Source organism: Hypanus sabinus, chromosome 6, assembly GCF_030144855.1.
Source record: "Hypanus sabinus isolate sHypSab1 chromosome 6, sHypSab1.hap1, whole genome shotgun sequence".
NCBI classification, from domain to species: domain Eukaryota; kingdom Metazoa; phylum Chordata; class Chondrichthyes; order Myliobatiformes; family Dasyatidae; genus Hypanus; species Hypanus sabinus.
The window spans coordinates 52,843,446-52,864,984 of NC_082711.1; the positions used below are offsets into that span (position 1 = coordinate 52,843,446).

Consider the following 21,539-nt stretch of genomic DNA (forward strand, 5'->3'; position numbering starts at 1 on the left):
GTTCTCCAGAAATAGACTAGCAACACACACAAAATCCTGGACGAACTCTGCAGAAAAAACAGCATCTATGGAAAAGAGTACAGTAGACGTTTTGGGCTGAGATAATTAAGGACTGCTGAAGGATCTCGGCCTGAAACATCAAGTATACTCTTTTCCATTGATGCTGCCTGGTCTGCTGAGTTCCTTCAGCATCTTGTGAATGTTGCTTGTATTTCCAGCATCTGCAGATTTTCTCTTGTTCAGAAGTAGACCAAACTGTTCTTTATCATAATTGAAGGATAACCTCCCTACTTTTTGTATTAGATTCTTCTAACAATAAGAAATAACATGGATTAATTTTCCTGATTACTTGCTGCACCTGCATACTGTCTTTTAGCATTCATTTTCAGGATCTGGGTCTTGCAAGCAAGGCTAGCACGTAAAGCCTTTGGATATTAAATACATACCTGCCGCAGACCACTGCAATCTCTCAGCATTTATGTAAAATATAATTTTTATTTTAGTTTTTTTTACTTTTCATGTGAAAATTCCCTGTTTTGCTTTTCCCCACTTTGACTACATTAGCGAGGTTTTTTCATAGTCAATCCGCCTGTACATTTCCCTCTGTAGCCTTCTTATACCCCCTTCACCAATTACTTTCCTATCTGTCACTATGCCATTAGATTACAAACAAATCATCCTTAATTTGTTTCTTAGTTGTGTCATGATTCTTGTTGGAATTTTAAAATGCAGTGGTGCAGCAAGTAGAGCACCAGAGACTCAGATACAGTCTTAGCCATAGTTACATCTACTGTAAGTGGAACTAACATATTCTCCCAGTGATTATGTGAGTTGGTAGGTTAACTGGCCACTCTAAATTGCCCCTAGCGTGAAGTGGAGTGGAAGAATCTGACGACAATGTCAGGATAATGAAGCAAATGAAATAAATGTAGGGTTTGTGTAAATCTGTGTCTGATGGTCACTTGAACACAAAGGGCCAGTTTCCACACACTATGACTCAAAATGCTGTGATGCAAACTCCATCCCCCAGTTTTTTTTTCTGGCATTTCTCTCTGTTTTTGTAATATACAGCAGCTTTACAGTTACTTAAAGACAAGTTAATAACTATAAATGAAACACCTGAGATCCATCTGCTGTAAAATTTTACAAAGCAAGTTAATTTTAGCCCACCCACACTTATGTTTGCCCCTTTTCACTCAGCCTTCTCCAGTTTCGCAAACTATGGCTGGCTTGGTGGTGCCGGGCATAGAAATAAAAATATTGGTTCATAATGTGGTCTGGTAACAAGCATTTCAGTTATGAACTTGCCACTACAAACATCAGTTGTACCTGAGGCTGAATGCATCAAGTACCGAGGACTGCCATTGGACACTTTTCTTCAAGTACTCTGCAACACACAAAGAAAATGTAGTGTCTAAAACTGGGGCAGGGTCTGGGGAGTTGAGGGTGAGAGAAGGTCGGCATTTGGAGGTCTAATTAGAGCTCAATTAGTACACATGCTGTACAAGTTCTGCTTGGCACATCAAGCCATCCATACACATTCAGAAATCCTCTGAGAGTGTACACAAGCTACCTTCTTGTGGTAATTATCTTGTCTTTTCTGAAAAAAAGTACTTCTTATTAAAGGTGCTTTATAAAGAAGAGATTGGTGCTGGTACAGCAGTAAAAGAAACTCCAGAATTGAAACGTGTTAAAGAAAATCAGCAAAATATTAGTATGGTGAGTTGCCTTTCCCCTTCCTGGGTTTCATGCTGTGTCCCTAATTTAATGAAACAAGTGGAGTTGCATGCAAATACAGTGCCATGCTAAGCATTAACTATAATTATTTGTGTGCATGGAACATAAGGGTACGAAAAATAATGGATTACATCTTGCTGGACAATGACACCAACTTAGCGGCATTTACTTTTCAATTGGTTTGTTATATTGGATTGAAAAATGTAAAGCACTACAAATTGTGAGGATCTAAAACTTGTTGGTCATATAAATAGTGTTGCCTTTGTTGCCTAATACAAAAATAGTAATATATAATGTAAACAGCATTTTTTCCCACCCTCCATGTTATTTTTTTAAGCTTTGCTTTTCACATTCACTCCTTAACTATAGAACTGAGACTAGAAGTCATGTTAATTGTTAATGTAACAGCATCCATTTCTCTGATCCATAAAAAAGTGATTTTAACTGATTACCCTCCCTCCTGCATGGATTAAATCACCACAGAGATGTAAAAAACTAAAATGTTATTTTTTTACCCTTTGGTCATGTCTTCCTATTGCTTTTTGACCTGAATTAATTCAGCTAACCCTTTTTTCCTGTCAATAGTTTTTTTCCTTTCTCACCCCTTTAATCTCATTGGTTCGGCACATTGGTTACTGTTGAATCTGCCAATCATTTGTATTCCAGATGCTCTATTTACTTTTACTGCGCTGTTAATTAGCTTGCACTTCCAGCAAGTTACATTTCAAAAACATGCTGACGGCTGCAGGAAGAATTCTAACTAATGACACATGTCACAAGATCTGGCCCATGATCTCTTGCCTGTTGGGAATAACATCAGCAGGCACATATGTTATTCACAGAGCATCCTCTCTTCTGGTTATCAGTGCTATTAAACTTTTCATTACATGTTCTCCTCTGGTTTTACTGGTTCACTCACCTGCTCAGACAATTATGGCCACTTGAGACAAAGTGAAAGCATTTCATTCTATCTTTGTATCACAGGCAGAGTCTTATGTTTTAAACTTTATTCTAATCATTTAAAAAAAAATCAGACTTCTCAAAGATCAGTGGATCAATTTTTTTAAATCAAGCCACAAAATGCATGGAAACACATAAACAGAAATTCTAAATAGCATGTTGGATAAATCAGGCATTTTAAACATGCATAGCAAATTATTTGTCAAAGTTTTTCATACATTGAAGTGCTGTGTTTCTTGTTAGTGTATCATCAGGCTGCCACTCAGTAAGTGCTTTGTTATGGGACTGTCAAAATATTCTGTCATCCACAGCTGGATTCCTGTCTGAACACCAGACTGTAACCATGCATGTAAATGCCCAGGGAGCTGCTGTTATCTTCCATGACAAGACTAGTAGTTTTGCAAGAGGAAAAAAGGCAAATTGGGAATAGACTGTCAGATTGATATAATTGTCACCCATTCTTTCTGTAACTGCTTCAGAGTTTTGGGAAACTGAATATTAGTTGGCATCTGTCATTTCACTCTAGTACATAAAAATCATACCTGGAGTTGGATTTCATTCAGGTTGGAATACAGATAGCTTTATGGGGATGCCTGGTCTATTTTGAGATTCAGATTTCATTTGCACAATGTTGTCTGACTGAAGGGTGGGTGAGATTGGGGGAGGGGAACTGCTCTTTAGTTGGGTGGAGGAGAATGCATGCCATTGGCTCTGGAGAGAAAATACATTTCCTAGAAATAAAGACGAAATCACTTCTTTGTCTGGACAACATACCAAATACTGAAGGGATTAAATGCACAGTCTACAGTTACTGCTGGTCAATTCTATGCTGTGGTAGAGATCGTGAGTTAATATTTTAAAAGATACTGCTTCCTGAATTGCTGGCTTGTCAAAAGTAGGTCTGAGGAAACACTGTCCCATCCAGTAAGAAGTCAAAATAAACTCCTATTCATAAATGTGTGCTGTGCTACGAGGTATAGATCTGTTTTAATAATTAGAGAAGTTTATCTTAGTGAGAAAATACTCATGGCGCACTTTCAGTTTTCTTGTAGTCATTTCTTAATCTAATTTCTGATATGTTAACTCAATCCAGAAATTTCTGGCTTGCTGCTTCAGAAATGGATTCTTTAGAACCTTGTTTAATTTTGATTTGTGAAGTGGGAGGAAATTATGAACAGTCAGATGTAGTTCGTCAGTGGAGTAATGAGCTTTGCATAACAGAAATAGGGCCTTCAATTCACCATGTCCATATTGGCTATCATGTAATTATGTATGCCAACCCAATTTTCCAGTGCTTGGCCCGGAGTCTGCAGTTTAAGAGCTCATAGTGTTACTGTTAAAATGTTGTCCGAGTACCTGCCTCCTCCACTCACTTGGGTAATTTGTTCCAGCTGTCAACCATCCTCCGGGAGAAAAAACTTTTTCCCAAATTCCCTCCGGATCTCCTTCTCTTACTTTAAGCCCATGTCTTCTAGTTACAATCATCTCTGCTTCTTACCAGTTACCTTTTCTACACTCTTCATAAATTGTATAGCTCAATATGCTTTTCCCTCTACCTTCTCTGTTCTGAAGAACCACAAATCCACCTTTGCTAGTGTCTCCATTGCAGCACCACTGAATTTATTTGTAACACCTACAGTCACTGCTTACTAAGTTTTTTTCTGATTGATGGGTATTAGTGCCTTTAGATAATAGTTGTGAAGCAGTACATTTACTCTAAGATGTCTATTATCCCTCTTTCTGAGTGGAGCTCTCCTTCCTGAATCAAGGAGTTTTATTAAATGACTGTTTTCCAATCTGCTCCTTCCATAACATTTCTGAACCCTTTTCAAATATAAAAGAAATCTAAAGATCCAATGAAGGAAACGAGGGTGAACGGAGAAAGGGAATCGGTCTTGAGGGGAAGTATTTGATTTGAACCTTTGGTGCAGATTTGATGTGACATTTAGACTACATTTATCGGTTAGAAGAGGTAAGGGCCAGAGTGGGGAATAGAAGTCGAGAGGAGGAGGGGAAAGACCGATTTTTTTTATTAGAAGAGGAAATTGATATTCAGGCCAACAGGTAGCAGGCTACCCAGACTATAAGGTGTTGCTCTTCTATATTGATTTCTCCTGGTTTAAAAAAATCCCTTCTCTTCCTTCCTTCTATTCACCATTCTGTCCTCTTGCCCTTTTCGCACCTACTTATCAGCTCTCCTGGGTGCCCTTCCAGCCCTTTACCTTTTATATCCTCCCAGCTTCACCTATCACCTTCTAGTTAACCTTTCCCTTCCTCCACCTATTTATTCTGGCATCTCCCCCCTTCCTTTCCAGTCCTGAAGATGAGTCTCAGCATGAAATATCAACTGTTTATTCATTTCCATGGACACTGTCTGACTTGCTGCATTCCTCCAGCATTTTGTGTGTGTTGCTCTGGATTTCCATCAACTGCAGAATTTCTCATGGTAATAATTAAAGAAACATAATTTGCCTAATCCTGAGGTTTACGTAGCTATAAAACTCCACTGAAGCAAATGGGCTAGTGGATTCTATGCCAGATGCATGTGGAATCCGGAAGCGGAGTGTAAGAGCAGATTCCAGCTGTCAAGTCTATCGAAGTGTTCAGGACCATCATGCACACACCAATTTCTGAACTTGCTGGAATTTATCGTGTTAATTCCTGGCAGTTCTGCGCTGAACTTCTGTCATTTACCAGCAGTTTCTCTCTGCTTAGCTGCTGGCTGACCAATCATTGCTCTCTGTACTTTTTTCTTACTTCCAATGCAGAATAATGTCTTACAGAGTTGTTGTCAGTGCACTTTATATTTTCCAGAAAAGTGAGCAGTTACTGATCAAATTAAATAGCTTCTTGACATTAATATTGTTAAGTTGAAACTAATGGGCTTGACTTGCTTTTTGTCAATTGAAGTAGACGTTATATCATTTATATTTTATGTAGGTGAATTACAAAGATGAAATTGGACAAGGAACAGCAATTCCAGATCTTTATGATTTAAAACGTGTCAAGGAGAATCAGAAGAACATCAGCTCGGTTTGTTAAATAAAATAGTTGATTTTTAAGAGTGCATTTTAAATTGCACACATCTTTTAGTTAATTATTTGGCATTTTATCATATATATGTATATATTTCCATTCAAGGTCCAATATAAAGAAAAGGTTGGCACAGGTACAGCAGTCTGTGTTACTCTAGAGACAGAGCGGGCCAAGAAAAATCAATCAAATATAAGTTCGGCAAGTTTTTACACCCTTCGTTAGTTGTCAGTTTCTTTTGTGATTGTACCAAGCATAATGCAATGTACAAAATCTGTTGGCTTGTCTGTTCAATCGTGTTTAATATTTAGAAAATAATTGTTGCAAGCATTTTTTAAAATGGACAGTAATGATTAGACATAACTACTTAAATTTTGTTCTATTGGTTTTGCTTGGTGTACAATATTTCATATTGTGGAATGTGAACATTTTTATGTTAATTTGGTTGGTAGGTGCTCTACAATACTGACTTGAAGGAAATGCAAGGCAGACCGATTCAGCTTTTTGACACTCCAGAAATGAGACGTGTTCGTGAAACACAAAATAATATCTCTATGGTATAGCTGAACTAGTTTTCTACTAACATGTGTAGAGAGATTGATGTTTCAAATCAACTACCAACTGTGTTTGATAACTTACGAGGAACTTCATTAAAAAAAACTAATAGAAATGACGTACTAAATTTACACCGGAAAGTGAGCACACTTGGCACTAATCTGTATTTGAAGTGATGGATATGTACTCAAATGAATTTGTCTTAATAAAAATTGTAACTGAGAACCTGCCTGCTTGTGTCTATTCTGTGGCACAATCATTGCTTGTGTAACATTCACATACCTGATCCACTGCACACAGTTTGAATGATTTTATGCCTGAAGCAATTTGATCACTGTATGTGTGGGTAGTGCATGTTGTATGGCTGAGTATTGACATATGTGATTGCATGGTTGCCTCTGAGTGTGAGAATAGAATTTCAAAAAAAAATTTAGAATATTACTGAGATGATCTTAATCTGAACTACTAACTGGTTAATACTTCAACAAAATGTGCAAATAACCATTTACAATTTGCTTTGTTGACAGATTAAATACCATGAAGACTTTGAAAAGACAAAGGGAAAGGGTTTCACTTCAGTAGCTGATGACCTGGTAACAGAGCGAGCTAGGAAGAACACTCAGTTTGTAAGTGATGCAATGTACAAAGGAGTGCAGCCCCATGTGGTGGAGATGGAGAAAAATAGAACGGGCATTATGGGAGGTATTTTACATTCTTTAAAACTACTTCTTCCAACTTTTATTTTCAGCAAAATGCCACACTTGATAGGCAAACATGGATTACAAATTGAAGGCTATATTTCTCAAAGATTATGATTATATAGAATGATATTTCAGCATCTGTAAATAATGAGTTTTACCCATACTGTTTGAATGCTGATCAATTCTAATCGTATGTATTAAATTGGTTGATTTGGTGGTTTCAAATTCTGTCTTACCGGTATCCTTTATTAAAGTTAATGTCTTAACGCAGTTCTGGAAAACTTTAAACCCTGGTGTGTTTTTTTTAATGTGCTAGCCTTTTCTGCTTGCTACAAGCTTCTGAGAGGACATGTAGAGAATTTTGACGTTAACTGCAGCAGGTGGTTGTTTGAATCTGGAACATTAGCATACTCATACTAAACCAATGAGAAAGGATTTTATTTTCTGTTTGCTTTCTCTTTACTTAATAGAGTTAGAACTGTTATAGAATATTTCATTGTGAATACGCTTCATAATTTTGATTAGTTAATTTAAATGTTGATTGAAATATCAGAAGACATAACTTAGAGAGTGTACAATTTGCTGTTAGCAGTAGCTGATATTTTTTCTTTGAATAACAACCAGTTTCACCCAAATGAGTGGAATTAGTTTTGTTTGGGCTCTGCTAAAACTTGTCTTTTGTTAGATGAGAATTAGAAATATTACTAGTCTGCTGCCTGATTATCTATTTCTAGTATTATTATAAATACTTGAGTTGGATAATAGTTGATCTTGTCTATTGTTGGTCACCATCAAATATTGCTTCCTAAGTCAGTGAAATGATATAAACTCTTTAGGACTAATAATATACATCAAATGGTATTTCAAAAACCAGCTTTCAGAAAATAAGAATTTTTTTTGCTTATCTATTATCAAGTGTTGTCTGTAGTAAATTCTGGAAAGCAAATATTTTTTCATTCATATGTGCTTTTCTTTCCCAAAAATAGTATCAATTGATGTCTTTATTTACTAGAAAATAGCAGCTTTCATAGGTATTCAGTGTTTGTTTTTAGAGCACAGTGGATTCTAGTTAATTAGGCCATTGGTTAATTGGAGCAGCTGCTTATTTGAGCCAACTCTTAATGAACAAAAACTAATCAGGAAAATAGCCAGGATTCCCTTAATTTATTTGGGACACTGCTGCTTAACTAGGACAGGAGACTGATACTGAAGCTTCTAACTAGCATCACTCAAATGCAGTTGTGTGGACTTTAAACACTACAATGTGCTGAGAGCAAACAGTTTTTAAATAGTGTCCATTGCATGTGTTTATGTTCAAAAGCAGTGATTTTTTTGTCACTGATAATTGGTGAGAAATAGCAATAAGATAATTTGGAACAGTTTTGCTCACTGCGGTTTCAAGCATTCAGGTTTGGAAATGTCAGTAACAACTGGGAGTGAAAATTAAACAATTCACTACTTCAACAAGTTAGGAACTAGAAAGAATTTGAAGGTACTGACAATCGTCTTGAATGTAACAATGAAAATGAAGATTTGGAGGATGCTATCGTCGAAGGCAGTCCATTATCTGCACTAAAGGTCTCCACTATTTTTATTCATTCATATTCAATCAAAAGAACATGGCAGTGTGCACTGGATGAACTTCTCAGTTGATAACTATTATGAACTACAGTTTTATAGTACTGTAGTAGTACTGTTAGTGTACTAACTTGTTCTGTATTTAATTTAAATGCATAATTTATTCTTGTTAAATTATATTTTGTCCTTTTTTTACATCTTTTAAACTATTTCCATTAGATTTTTGGCTAATTTGGGCAGTCACTTAATTGGGGCAAAATTTATTGGTGCCAGTGTGTCCCAGTTAACTGGAATCCACTGTATTTACACATAGTAATACCATGAAGAGAAATAATCAGATCTGGGCACTGCACTCTGTGTTCTTCCACTGAGAGGAAACTATAGCCAAATGTGGAGTAACTTTATGCAAGTACAAGTGAAGGGCTATGTAAACTCCCCTTTATTACTTTTAAAACGGCAATAATATCCTGGGTCAGTTCAAATGGTCTATCTTCAGTGAAACAAATGAGAACAAAATCACATTGACACAAGTAATCATTTGATGTAACTGATAGGAAGATGTAGAGAAAATATTCAATGATTTCAAATTCTATTTATGCAGTAACATAAATTAAACCTGGAATTAAAAGCTAATATTTTACACATTATATGCAATTGTTTAGGAGTGATAGAATGATGCTTCCATTAATAACTTTCTGAATCTCTCATGTGAAGAATTGACTATGCAAGTGGAAAAGGCTCTCATCCAGTTTCCCAGCATGTCAACTATCTGCTGACACAGAAGCCAGTTGGAATGACAGACTTGGCTCCTTGTTGGGCTGGAAGCTTTCTGATGTCCTTAAATGCAAAAATGGGTGAGGAATCTATTGCTGCGTTACTGGGAGTTGAGGGCTGATACCTGATCTTGGGATGAAGTCATATCTGAGACGTGAGTCTATCCTGTGAATGAGGTAAAGAGAGAGGTATCACCAGGACAGAGAGGTGCAGCAGAGTGTAAAGAAGATAGCTTAGTGGGTTAATGTACGTTTGTAGCTTAACTTGGTCCAGAAACAGTGAAGCAAAAGCATTTCCATTTCTCCCCAAAGCTGATTTTACTTCTTCTATGATAGAGCTTGCTGAGATCATAAAGCCTTAAGACCATAAAGCCTAGGAGCAGAATTAGGCCATTTGGCCCATCAAATCTGCTCCGCCATTTTAGTCATGGTTGATCCATTTTTCCTCTCAGCCCAAATCTCCTCCCCATAACCCTTCTTGTCCTGACCAATTAAGAATTTATCAGCATCTGCCTTAAATATACATAAAGACTTGGCCTCCAAACCTGCCTGTGGCAAAGAATTCTACTGATTTACTACTCTGACTTAAGAAATTCCTCCTCATCTCCATTTGAAAAGGATGCCCTCTATACTGAGGCTATGCCTTTTGGTTTTAGAGTCTCCCGCCATAGGAAACATCCTCTCCACATCCGCTCTATCAAGGCCTTTCAACATTCGATAGTTACCCCTCATTCTTCTGAATTCCAGTGAATACAGGTTCAAAGCTATCAAACGATCTTCAAATGCCAAGCCATTCAATCCTGGAATCATTTACATGAACCTCCTTTGAACCCGCTCCAGTTTCAGCCCATCCTTTCTAAGATAAGTGGTCCAAAACCGCTCACAATACTCCATATGAGGCCTCACCAGTGCTTTATAAAGTCTCGCGATTATATCCTTGCTTTTATTTTCCAGTCCTCCTGAAATGAATGCTAATATTGCATTTGTCTTCCTCACCACAGACTCAATCTGTAAATTAACCTTTAGGGAATCATGTGTAAGCATTCCCAAGTCCCTTTGTGCCTCAGTATTTTCTCTCCATTTTGAAAATAGTCAACTTTTTCATTTCTTCTACCAAAGTGCACGACCAAACACTTCCTAACACTGTATTCCAGTTGCCATTCCTTTGCCCATTCTCCTAATCTGTCTAAATCCTTCTGTAGCTTCTTTTATTTCCTCACAACTACCTGCCCTTCCACTTACCTTCATATCATCTGCAAACTTAGCAACAAAGCCTTTAATTCCATCATCCAAATCATTAACATATACCATAAAAAGAATCAGTTCCAACAGAGACTCCTATGAAACACACTAGTCACCAATAGCCAACCAGAAAAGGATCCCTTTATTCCCACTCTTTGCCTCCTGCCAGTCAGCCACTGCTTTATCTATGCTTGAATCTTCCCTTTAATGCCATGGGCTTGTAGCTTGTTAAGCAGCCTCAAGTGTGGCACCTTGTCAAAGGCCTTCTGAAAATCTATGTATACAACATCAACTGATTCTCCTTTGTCTATCCTGCTACTTGTAATTTCTTCAAAGAATTCCAACAGATTTGCCAGGCAAGATTTTCCATTGAGGAAACCATGCTGACAACAGCCTATTTTATCCTGAGCCTCCAAGTACCCTGAAACCTCATCCTTAACAATTGACTCCAGATCTGACAATGCAGCAGCACAGCTGGTAGAGCAGCTGTCTCTTAGTGGCCTGTTTGAATCCTGTTGTTGTCTGTGTGGAGTTTACATATTTTTACTATGACAATGTGTCTCCTTCTAGTCCTCTGGTTCCCCGAATGTCCCAAAGAAAGTGTGTGGTGCATCAATTGGTCGCTGTAAATTGTTCTTGATATGTGCGTGAGTGTTAGAATTCAGGGAGGTTTTGTCAAAAATAAACAAGATTTTCTTGGATAAAAACAGAAAATGTTGAAAATGCAGGTCAGGTCTCTCTGCTGCAAGAGGAACAGAGTTAATATATGCCAGAAAAAAAGAGAACGCAAGCTAGCTTCAATTACAAAGAATTACAAGGCAGTGTAGGGGATCACAGAAAGGTCCGAGTGGGTTGAAAAATGAAATGATCAGGCAACTGGTAGGTCAAGTTCATTCTTGAGGATTGAATGTGTACTGTAGTAGGTGCTTGGTAAAGCAATCACCTAGCAAAGTCTTTGTTGGATTTCTCTAATGTAGAAGAAACTACAATAGGAACACTAAATTCAGTACATTAGAGCCAATGAATCCTTGCTTCACTTTGAAGGAATGCTGGAGTTTCTCTGTGGTAGGAAGGGCAGAGGTGAAATGCCAGCTGTTGTATCTTTTGTGGTTGCATGGGAAAGTGCCAAAAGGCAGGGAGAGGTTGGAAGGGTCGATCCAGGAGTTTGCATAAGAAACGATTCCTTTAAAATGTTGTAAGATGAGTAAAACTAGTGAAGGAATCCTGTTGAAATTGGAGAAGGCAGGTTCTTCAAGCAAGCTAACTGACGCTTTCCTGGATGATTGAAAGTGAGTACTTGAAAAGTGTGTAATTAAAAAAAAAAGCTCCAACTATCTGATTTTTCAGTTTAAAGGTTCAGCGAGACTTCTCGATTGTATTGTATTCTCTAATTATGGCAGGATGTTGTTGGAGCACTACTACAGTGTGAGGATTAGCTTACTAATGGAAATCATTGGGATGAGTGGACTGTTTTATGTTGGCAAGATGCTGCAAGTAGTTTATTATTGGGAAGTCAACTACTATAAATCTATACTAATGATTTGGATGGCAAGATTGAGTGTCCTGCAGCCAATTTGGCTGCTAGTACACAGTATAGGGAAATATAAGGTTACCTGCTTTGTGAGGAAACTCAAAAAGAAGAATATTGTTTAAATCAGAGAGGTACAGGAAAATCCTGTTATACAGTGGATCTCGGTTTAAGATGGTGCTAGTGAAACACAATGATGATTTATTTGCAGCAAACTAAACTACTGGCTGCTCTATTAATCACACTTTTTCTGGATAACAAACTCTGCAATCTATAGCCTGTAACGTCCTTTTTGGTGTTGAGGATTTAAACCACCTGTGCAACGTGGCACTTTTGAAATGTGAACTGAAGTCTTGAAGGTGCAGGATGGTTGCGGCGTGGGACGTATGGGCTTAATTGAGGTGGTGGGGCCTGGGCACGAGAGCAGGTAATGGGCCAATGTTTGGCCATTGCTAGAGCGGACTTGGAGCTGATTTAAAATGGTAGATCCGAGACGAGGTGGTGTCCAGACTCGAGAATGAGGAGTGAGCCGATGTTTGGCCAATTTAAGCACGGGGCCAGATTGGAAAGGTTGATTTTTGACTGAATTGTGGCGGCAGGGTCCAGGCCTGAGAATGTTTCAAAACAGCAGGGCACGGCTCTGAGACCGAGGAATGAGCTGATGTTGTGCTGATTTAAGTGCCAGCCAGATTAAAAATTTCTGGGTATCGGGTCTGGAGGAGAGGGACAGACTGGTGTTTATCTCGCTGCTTGGTGAGGTTTACTCATCTCTGCATTGAACTGAGACTGTTGCCTGAAACTAATGGGTTCCTAGACCACCTGCAGCGATGACTGGCTTTGTGGCTATGAACTCACTTACATTTTATTTGCTTACTTTTATTGTTTTCATGATTTGTTATTTTTTTGCACATTGTGTGTTTGACTGTCTTTTTAAATGAGTTTTATTGGGTTTCATTGTTCTGTGGTTGCCTGCAAGGAGGGGAATCTCAACATTGGGTATATAGTATACGTACTTCGATGATAAATGTACTTTGAACTTCGGGTGGTCCTTGAGCATGAACTGCAGAGAATTACCATACAGATACAACAAGTACTTAAAGCCAAATGGAGCATTGATTACAAAAGTAGACATCTATTGCTTTACTATATTGGGTGTTAGTGAAATCATACCTGGAATAGCATGGGTACACTTGGTCTCTCGGAAGGACTTGTAGATCAAAGAGGATTCTCTGGGATGCTGCTCGGAATGAAGGGAAGTGCTCATAAGTAACAGCTCATCTGTTTGGCCTCTGATCATTGAAGATTACTAGAATAGAAGGTGATCTTATTGAAACATTAGGTTTTGACAGGGTTGATGTGAATATGTGTTTTCTCAGGGGTGGAAGGATGGTTCGATTCTAAAAGCAGGGAACACAGTTTATATTTAACTTGGCCACGGAGTTTCTTCTCTAAGAAACTTGTGAATCTTTAGCATTCTTACCCCAGGAGATTGCGCACACTGAATTATCAAATATATGAGGCCACAGTAGACAGATTTTTGGATGAAGGACCTCATATGTTATAGGAAACAGGTAAAAAAAAATTGGAGTTAAGGTCAAAAACTTAATGGTGCAATAGTCTTGAGGATTCTTATACCCTACTCCTGTTCCAACTCCTTAAGTTTTCAACTGACTTTGATGCTTCCAATTGGGATGGAAAAATACTATTCATATTGGAGCGGTGTACATATATGATTTCAGACCAAAAGCAAAATGGTTAGCTCTTCACTGTCTGACAGAATAGGCAAATAAACCGCTCATTCATTTGGGCTGTGCAGTTAATTTAATTCTGAGTTCACAAGTGTGCCTACTTCCGTGAATGGATATTTAAAAACAAAACTCCCGCCTGCCTCTCAACTGCAACTGGATAATGGCTTGCTATAGTAAGATAGCAAAAGTTGTTTGGCATATACAAAACTGAAGGAAGACTGTAGAAATGTTTAATCAGACAATGCTTCTTAAACCTTATTGTTGAGTTTATTGTCAAATGCACAAGTGTATGTATGCACAGGTGTGATGAAGAATTCACTTGCAGCAGCAACTCAGGCACACAGCAATATTCTAAGCAGAATCCGCAAGAAAAGCATAAACTATATGCAAGTTGTATAATTCAAAATTTAATTAGAACAAATAGCAGCAGTTCATTTTAATAAAAAGCAGTCATAGTGTTGCTTACTGAGATAGTGATTAGAGCTGTGCTGGTTGAATCAAGAAGTGAATAGTTGAAGGGAAGTCGCTGTTCTTTAACCTGGTAGGGTAGGACTTCACATTTCTGTAGCATCTGCAGGATCAGTGCTGCAAGAAACTAGCATGGCTCGGATGGTGAGGGTCTTTGATAATGGATGCCTTCTTGAGATAACACCTCCTGTAGAAACTACTGACGGTGGGAAGGAATGGGCCCATGATGAATTGCTTATAGAGTCAGCTGTGCTATCAAGGCTGTTACATGTTTCTTGTCCTTTCCCTTTCTGCTGAAAGAACTTAAAGTATGGCGCACTGATCCTGGTTCCATCTTTGACTTTGATCCTCTTGAAGACAACATCCAAAGCAGAAGTCTACACTTGCTCTCTGGTATAAATCTTGTTTGCTTTTAAGTTTTATTCTTTATTATTTACTTCTATTTAATAAATTTTAAAAGACATTTTGTTTAGATGCTAAGGGCAATTCCACTAAATTCAGCTTATGGGTTAGCTATAAATTTTAGGCCAAGTTAACATTCAATTTGGAAACCACTGAACATTGGCAGAATTATGTTGGTTGTTACCCACCAATTTAATAAGGAATAACAACCCTCTGTCTTGAATTAGTGTCATTGAGTTGCAATCTTTTTTTTTGATTACAAGTTGAATTATAGTAAGAACAAAATAGTTAATATCCTGAACCAAACTTCACCAACATACTTAGGCCTCTTAAACTGGAATCAGCAGCTCATTTCCCAACCTGAGCCAGATATGGAGGGATGCTGATCAGTCACACTTAGCAACTAAGGCTCAAACAGCATAGTCTTGAGTCCTTGCACTCACAACCTTTGACAGAAGCCTGTAGTTAGAGCTTTACAATTTATTTATGCTGTTTTTGTATTTATTTAACATAATGTCAATGATTTAAAATAGTAATTGTTAAAAATAAAGTTAATTAAGACACACAAAAATCAATAAAGACATAGATCTACTCTAAAACAAAATCATCACTTCCCCTGTTCTCCAGGCTGAAAATCCTATTGAATTGAATGGATTTCTAATCCTTCTCTGTGCCTAGCCAGTGGAAGATCAGAGAATGGATTAACTAGCGATGGAGTATAGTGGCAGATGTAGTGACTTCTATCACTCAGTAACTCCTAGCTCTAGAGATCATCTGTGTCACTCTGGGACCTTTTACTGAGAGCAGGGGATTCACTTCGAAACCTTTAAAAGCACGATTTTATGCAGTAATTTGTGCATGATTTTGTGAAGTTTAATCTTCCCAAACAAGTCAAATATCCTGTAGAATGCACATCTGAGTTCAGTGGAATGAAATGTTTAACTCTGTTCAATCGGACATCTGAAAATGTTGTGAAAAGGATTCCTAAGTGATTGGTTCATAGTTAACTAAATGGCAGAGCAAGTGTAAGCAGTGTTAGTATAACGTGCAAATATTCTCAAGCATTAATTGTGTAAGGTAGTTTTCACCAACAGTTGCAACAATGGATAATACTCCTCAATATGCAGACAATAATAGATGCATCTTCTGATAACAGAAATGATATAAACTTTGAAAAATTGTACATCAACAAGCATATTAAGGAAAATATTAATGCTCCTACATTTAGGGGTTTGGGTTGAGTGGGATAATAAATATTTTAAATGTGAACTCAACTCACCTTCAGCTTTACATAGAGGTGCGGTGAGGTGGGGAAGACAGGTGACCAAAGCATTCCCAGGTATAGGGTTCCTCAGTTAAATATTACATTGAAGGTAGATTGCTGAGATTTGATCACTACTTCAATTTCAATCATGTCCTGCTAACACAAGATGGAGGACTACTGGAATTAACATTCAATTATGTCCTTCAGCCTCCCAGCTGAGGTAACTAACCTCCTTTAGCTTCCACCTCCACTTCCATGAGCCACAGAGTTCCTCATTCATCCAGCTACAATCTTCCACAACTCCCCTTGCCACTCCTATTCCTTGCTTTCCCATTCCCTCCCACCATTAATCTTTCTACTTCAGACTTCAGTCCCAACCAAAGCATTCTTGTGGCTTTTGACTATCAGGCCAACCACATTATCATCTTACACTTAGGAACAACTACTGAAGCCGGTATCTCTAGTTCAAAAATCTGGAATGTACTTGGGTCAATAATAGGCAATTCCATTTTATTCTTATGAAACAAGGAAATTAAAAGTGTATACACTTACTGCCTAGAAATTAATTTGCATGATGTTTATTCTGCTCCATGGAGTAAAATGATGAAACAAGATCTCTTTCATCTAATCAATTAGATGCTCGTCATCTAACAACTTTCTCAACTGACTCTGCTCTGATCATCCACTTGAATCTGTAATCTGCTGCCCTATTGATTTGAAATTGTTGGCACCCTGCTGCTACACTCAGAAAGATATATTAGAAGATCCAGGCTTAGTAACTTTTGATTGTTTTGTACTGTATATCAGGGAAATTGGGCTTTCACTTTCCACACATAATCTCTCATAGCAGTAGGTAGTAGTATTAATTAGAGACGTTAACAGGATCCTTAATTTTCACTTATCTCGGCTTCACGCTGAGTCTGCAGAAGACTCCTCAGGAACTAATCTAATGCAAGCAAGCATATGTACCCTTTCTTACTTAATGCTACTTTGAGGTCCATTTGTGTATGAATAGATGTTACTGCAAGTTAATGGCTGAGAACATTGCAAGGCAATTAATGTTTCATTTTCTGCAACCAGTGAAGTTGTATCATTTTATTTACAAAGGAATGTGGTGCTGGCTTGTAAGGAGTAGCTTGTGAGCTATTAATTCCTTATGGCAGAGAAATTGCCATGTAAATCTGAAGTTGACACCACAGAGATTACAGGGGCCAAGGGTTTCTATTGATTTGTATAGTGCTATTAAAATACAGAAACATAGAAAACCTACAGCACAATACAGGCCCTTCGGCCCACAAAGTTGTGTCGAACATGTCCTTACCTTTGAAGTTACTATGTTTACCTATAGCCCTCTATTTTACTAAGCTCCATGTACCTATCTAAAAGCCTCTTAAGAGACCCTATCATATTCGCCTCCACCACCATTGCTGGCAGCCCATTCCACACACTCACCACTCTGAGTAAAAAACTTACCCCTGATATCTCCTCTGTACCTACTGTCCAGCACCTTAAACCTGTGTCCTCTTGTGGCAAACATTTCAGCCCTGGGAAAAAGCCTCCAACTATCCACACGATCAATGCCTCTCATCATCTTATTCACCTCTATCAGGTTACCTCTCATCCTCCTTTGCTCCAAGGAGAAAAGGCCGAGTTCACTCAACCCATTCTCATAAGGTATGCTCCCCAAATCAGGCAACATTGCTGTTAGAAGATACAGCCAGAATAATCTTTGTAAATATATCAAAAGTTGTAGATAAATTCCTGTACTGGCATTAGTAATAAAGTAATGTTTTTGACAAGAGCTATAGGAAATATTATTTTTTCCGAACTTTGGAGAAATTTGTATTTATTATTTTAAGTTGTTGAAATTGATTGTTTTTGCTATTACTCTTTTGTACATCAGATTTCCTTTTTATGCTTTCCTTGCTGTAGAAAAGGCAAAACGTTATAGTAAACAGTCTCAGTCCACAGGTGTGGGTAGCATGAGTGCTGGAGATGAAAGGTCAGAGATGACAGAGCTTAATCCAACCTTCTCCAGCTACAGTGAAAATACCCTGGAATTATCCGAGGAAGGAGGTACATGAGTGGCAATTTCAGTACATACTAACTAACTTTGCACACCATTGCATGTAAAACACTGGGATGGATTCTGTTATTAAACATTAGTATACTTCTGGTGTAATTTGCCCAGCGAGAAGATGTCTGGATTGGATTAGGTAGTTCAAATGAAAACTCATTGAAATGTTAATTCTTTTCTTCCTTGCACACATACGGTCAGATCTCTTGAGTATTTCTAACACATGTATTTACTTTGGATTGGAAACTTACTTTGTACTCTTATGATTTTTTCCCCCCATTAACTTTAGTGAAAAGTAAACCCAGGGAAATGTACAACAAACAGTTCATCTGACTCTACCACTTGCTTACTGGGCAGGTTTGCTTGAAGTTACACTAAAGTGCATTTTGATTCCAGTATAAATTAATTTTAAAAAAACTGCCAGTTTTTGTTTGATGCACAGTAGTTACATTTTAACTAACATATACTGAAATAAGTAGCAATGTTTTTGGTAGTATTGTCAAAGTTTAGTATTGATTTTGATGTTTGCTTTCTCAAATTACTCATCAAGTATCCTTGTCAATTGGGAACATGTGTGGAATAAGCTTAAGAAAAGCACAGTGTACTCTGTGTAAGAATGGTTCCAGGAATGTGGGCAGAGGTAGGCAATAAATGCTGACCTTACATTACCTCTGGCTATGTGCTTGATGCTGCCATTCTCAACTTACTATTTTTTTTGGCTTTGTTAGTCTTTCTGCATCAAGACTAGCCCAAATCACACATTGTAACCAAGGACTAAACAATAAAACAACACCACTTTTTGTACTTCACGAAATACCCACTAATGAATCATAGGTGTTAAATGATTGTGGGCAGAGTAGAAGAGGACTTGAACTCTTCTGTGATCAGAAGGCTGATGATTAAATGGTCATTATGAAAGAACCCAATGTAGAAAGATTAGTACTGCTAAATTGGAGACAAGAACAACAATGAAATGCAAATAAAGATGAAAGGAAAATTACTTCCATGTTTGGACAACTTAGTACGTACACTTATAAAAGCAGTGAGAATTCTGAACAGGAAAAAGGAATTGGCACCATCTGGAATGTATTTAAATGGTAGGGTTTTTCTCCCCCTACTTTTACTGTCACGTTTAATTGTCAAAGTAATGTAAATACAATTTACCTCGTGGCTAGTCCATGTGTCATTTGTGGCAATTGATTTGATAGGACTGTCACTGCTGTGAGTAAGAAAAGTAAGGAATGTTTTTGTTCAGGTGCAAAACCATACATTAAGGATTTATTAACCACGTGACTAAGGATGTAAAACTGTGTTTCCGATTTGCTCCATGTACTTTAGAACATGATTCTGTCAGCTATTTTAATTCAACTATTGAGTAGTTTCATTTAGATCAATATGTTTTGACAACAGTTGTAAGGGTGCTTAGAAGTAGGCAATAATGACAATTCTTAATTACCTTTTCCCCTGTTTTGATTTGTCTGCCTGTTGGAAATTGGGTGGGTTTGAGTGGATAAAGGGCACTTTGTTGTTGAGTTACTAATGTCCACTAATACAATTTTTAGCTAGGGCTGTAAATGAGAGTGCAGCATGCCACTTGTTTTCTGCAAGAAGCAATTTGTATATATTTGAACCACAAATTGAATGGCTGATCAGAGATCCTTAGAGGGAAATAATGTAGATTGCAGAGTGAGGAGGAGCTATGGACATTGCCTAGGTCTGCAAAAGAAACTGTTGCTTGATGGTGGCCTGTGTAGTCCCCTCTCCTTAGGATCAGCTCTCTCCATCTTCCAGACATGAATGAGAACCTCTCAATGGGAATCAGCCAGTTTATCATTAACCTGACCCCCTTCCATCTTCTCCAAAACTAGTACTTTACAACTGTGGCATGCTAGTGACATTTAAAGGGGATCTGACTTGAAAACAATTCCATCCCATTAATGGTGTTCAGTGTTATTGTTATGTATTCAGTGTGGTACATATTGTTACCATCCTCTTTCCCTCACTGCTCCAAAACTCATGGGTGTTTTGCACATATATAGAAAATTGCATGATCTGTATTGATCAATGGAATTCATATTGTTATACAACAACAATGAATATAGAATTGAGACAGGTATTTTATAAACAAATAAAACATTTACTAAACACTGCTCAATAAAGAAACCAAAAATAAACTAACGACTAACTTAACAGGAAGTTAACAGCTCTACGGCACCTCGAACAGTTCTTAACGCGATAAATGAAAAAGTCCAAATGATTAACACAGTCAGTAAGGAGAGTCTTTCCTGAAGTAATGAATTCCTCGACGACGTGACATTACTGATGATCCCAGCCGAAATATGCCTTGCCCAAAGGATTTATGACGAAGGAAATAAAAACGGCTTAAAGGCACTGACCTTCTCCTTGGCGAATAACCCTGCTTCACTCATTTCTGCTCTTGTAGCAGGGACTTTCTTGGATGCAGGTTACTATTTCTTTGAACAAAGATTAAATAAGGTCGATTCTGTATTACCGCTGACAACACCAACTTTACTTGATCCTTCGGGTCTCCGTACTTCCATAAATCTTCACTCTCCGACTGGACTAGACTGGCAGTATTGTAGCAAAACTGCCGGCAATAACCTTTGAGACTTAAGGCAGAAAGTAAAACTCCACTTTAAAACTGCGTCATGAGATGAATACGCAGCAGAATGGAGTCACTGATGAATTAAACCATGAACTGACCTGCGTCACAGCAAGGCTTTCCCCTTTTATACCTGTTGAAACAGGCTATCATAAGACCCCTCTCATTGGTGGAAAATTACATCACCCCACCATCACAAGACCATTACATCATGCTCAGCAGAGACTCAATTACATCATGATTATGTGACAGTCACAAGATACCCATGGGGTATGTAACAGTACCATCTCACTTGGTACTGAAGTGGGTTATTCTGCATACCTTCATGGTTAGTTCCAACATCTTTAATCATACTTTTCCAAAATGTTAATTACCAGCCTTTGCCATTTCTCCATAATCTTAAAACACTTATTTCCCAAAAGAATAGGAGTATTGCCTTTAGCTCTAAGCATGATGTAAATGGCTCATCAAATACTTGAAAAGCAGCATGGTTGATTATTCTATTTGAAAACAGAACTTTGCTGTGTGAAGGAGTTATTAACTGGTGGTCTGTTGGTGAAAGTCATTGCGCAGCCTGGGGAGCACTGATGAGAGAATGATCACAAACAGACAGGGACAGGCATATTGATCGACTGATGCTGGGTTGGAAATGTAGATAGACATCTGGGGCAAGTTTCTGAATACTCCAGGGCCAAGAAGACACCATTGACTGAAATGAAATAACAATAAATCATGATGGCAGCATGAAGCCTGTAGAAGCTGTCTTAGTATGGAAAAGAACTTTTCCTGAGAGGTGACCCCACCCCCTCCCTCCAATTCCCTCTCCCCTATCTCCACTCACCCCTCCCCC

General features: G+C 38.0%; 2 protein-coding genes across 17 annotated transcripts in view; both read left to right on the forward strand.

Annotated features, from left to right (window-relative positions):
* The window catches only part of LOC132395466 (nebulette-like), a 72,101-nt gene extending 65,599 nt beyond the window's left edge, over positions 1–6,502 (forward strand). For 12 of the 13 annotated variants that reach the window (XM_059972118.1, XM_059972119.1, XM_059972120.1 and 9 more), the window contains 4 exons: positions 1,627–1,719; positions 5,638–5,730; positions 5,839–5,931; positions 6,183–6,502. In XM_059972118.1, coding sequence (XP_059828101.1) covers positions 1,627–1,719; positions 5,638–5,730; positions 5,839–5,931; positions 6,183–6,293 — 390 coding nt within the window. In that variant the 3' untranslated portion in view covers positions 6,294–6,502. The remainder of the gene's footprint in view (positions 1–1,626; positions 1,720–5,637; positions 5,731–5,838; positions 5,932–6,182) is intronic. The other variant, XM_059972130.1, reaches the window with a different exon arrangement.
* Positions 1–21,539, forward strand: part of LOC132395468 (LIM zinc-binding domain-containing Nebulette-like) — a 304,667-nt gene that overhangs the window by 259,335 nt on the left and 23,793 nt on the right. For 2 of the 4 annotated variants that reach the window (XM_059972132.1, XM_059972134.1), the window contains exons 5-7: positions 6,813–6,987; positions 14,624–14,716; positions 17,922–18,065. In XM_059972132.1, coding sequence (XP_059828115.1) covers positions 6,813–6,987; positions 14,624–14,716; positions 17,922–18,065 — 412 coding nt within the window. The remainder of the gene's footprint in view (positions 1–6,812; positions 6,988–14,623; positions 14,717–17,921; positions 18,066–21,539) is intronic. The other 2 variants (XM_059972133.1, XM_059972135.1) reach the window with 2 other exon arrangements.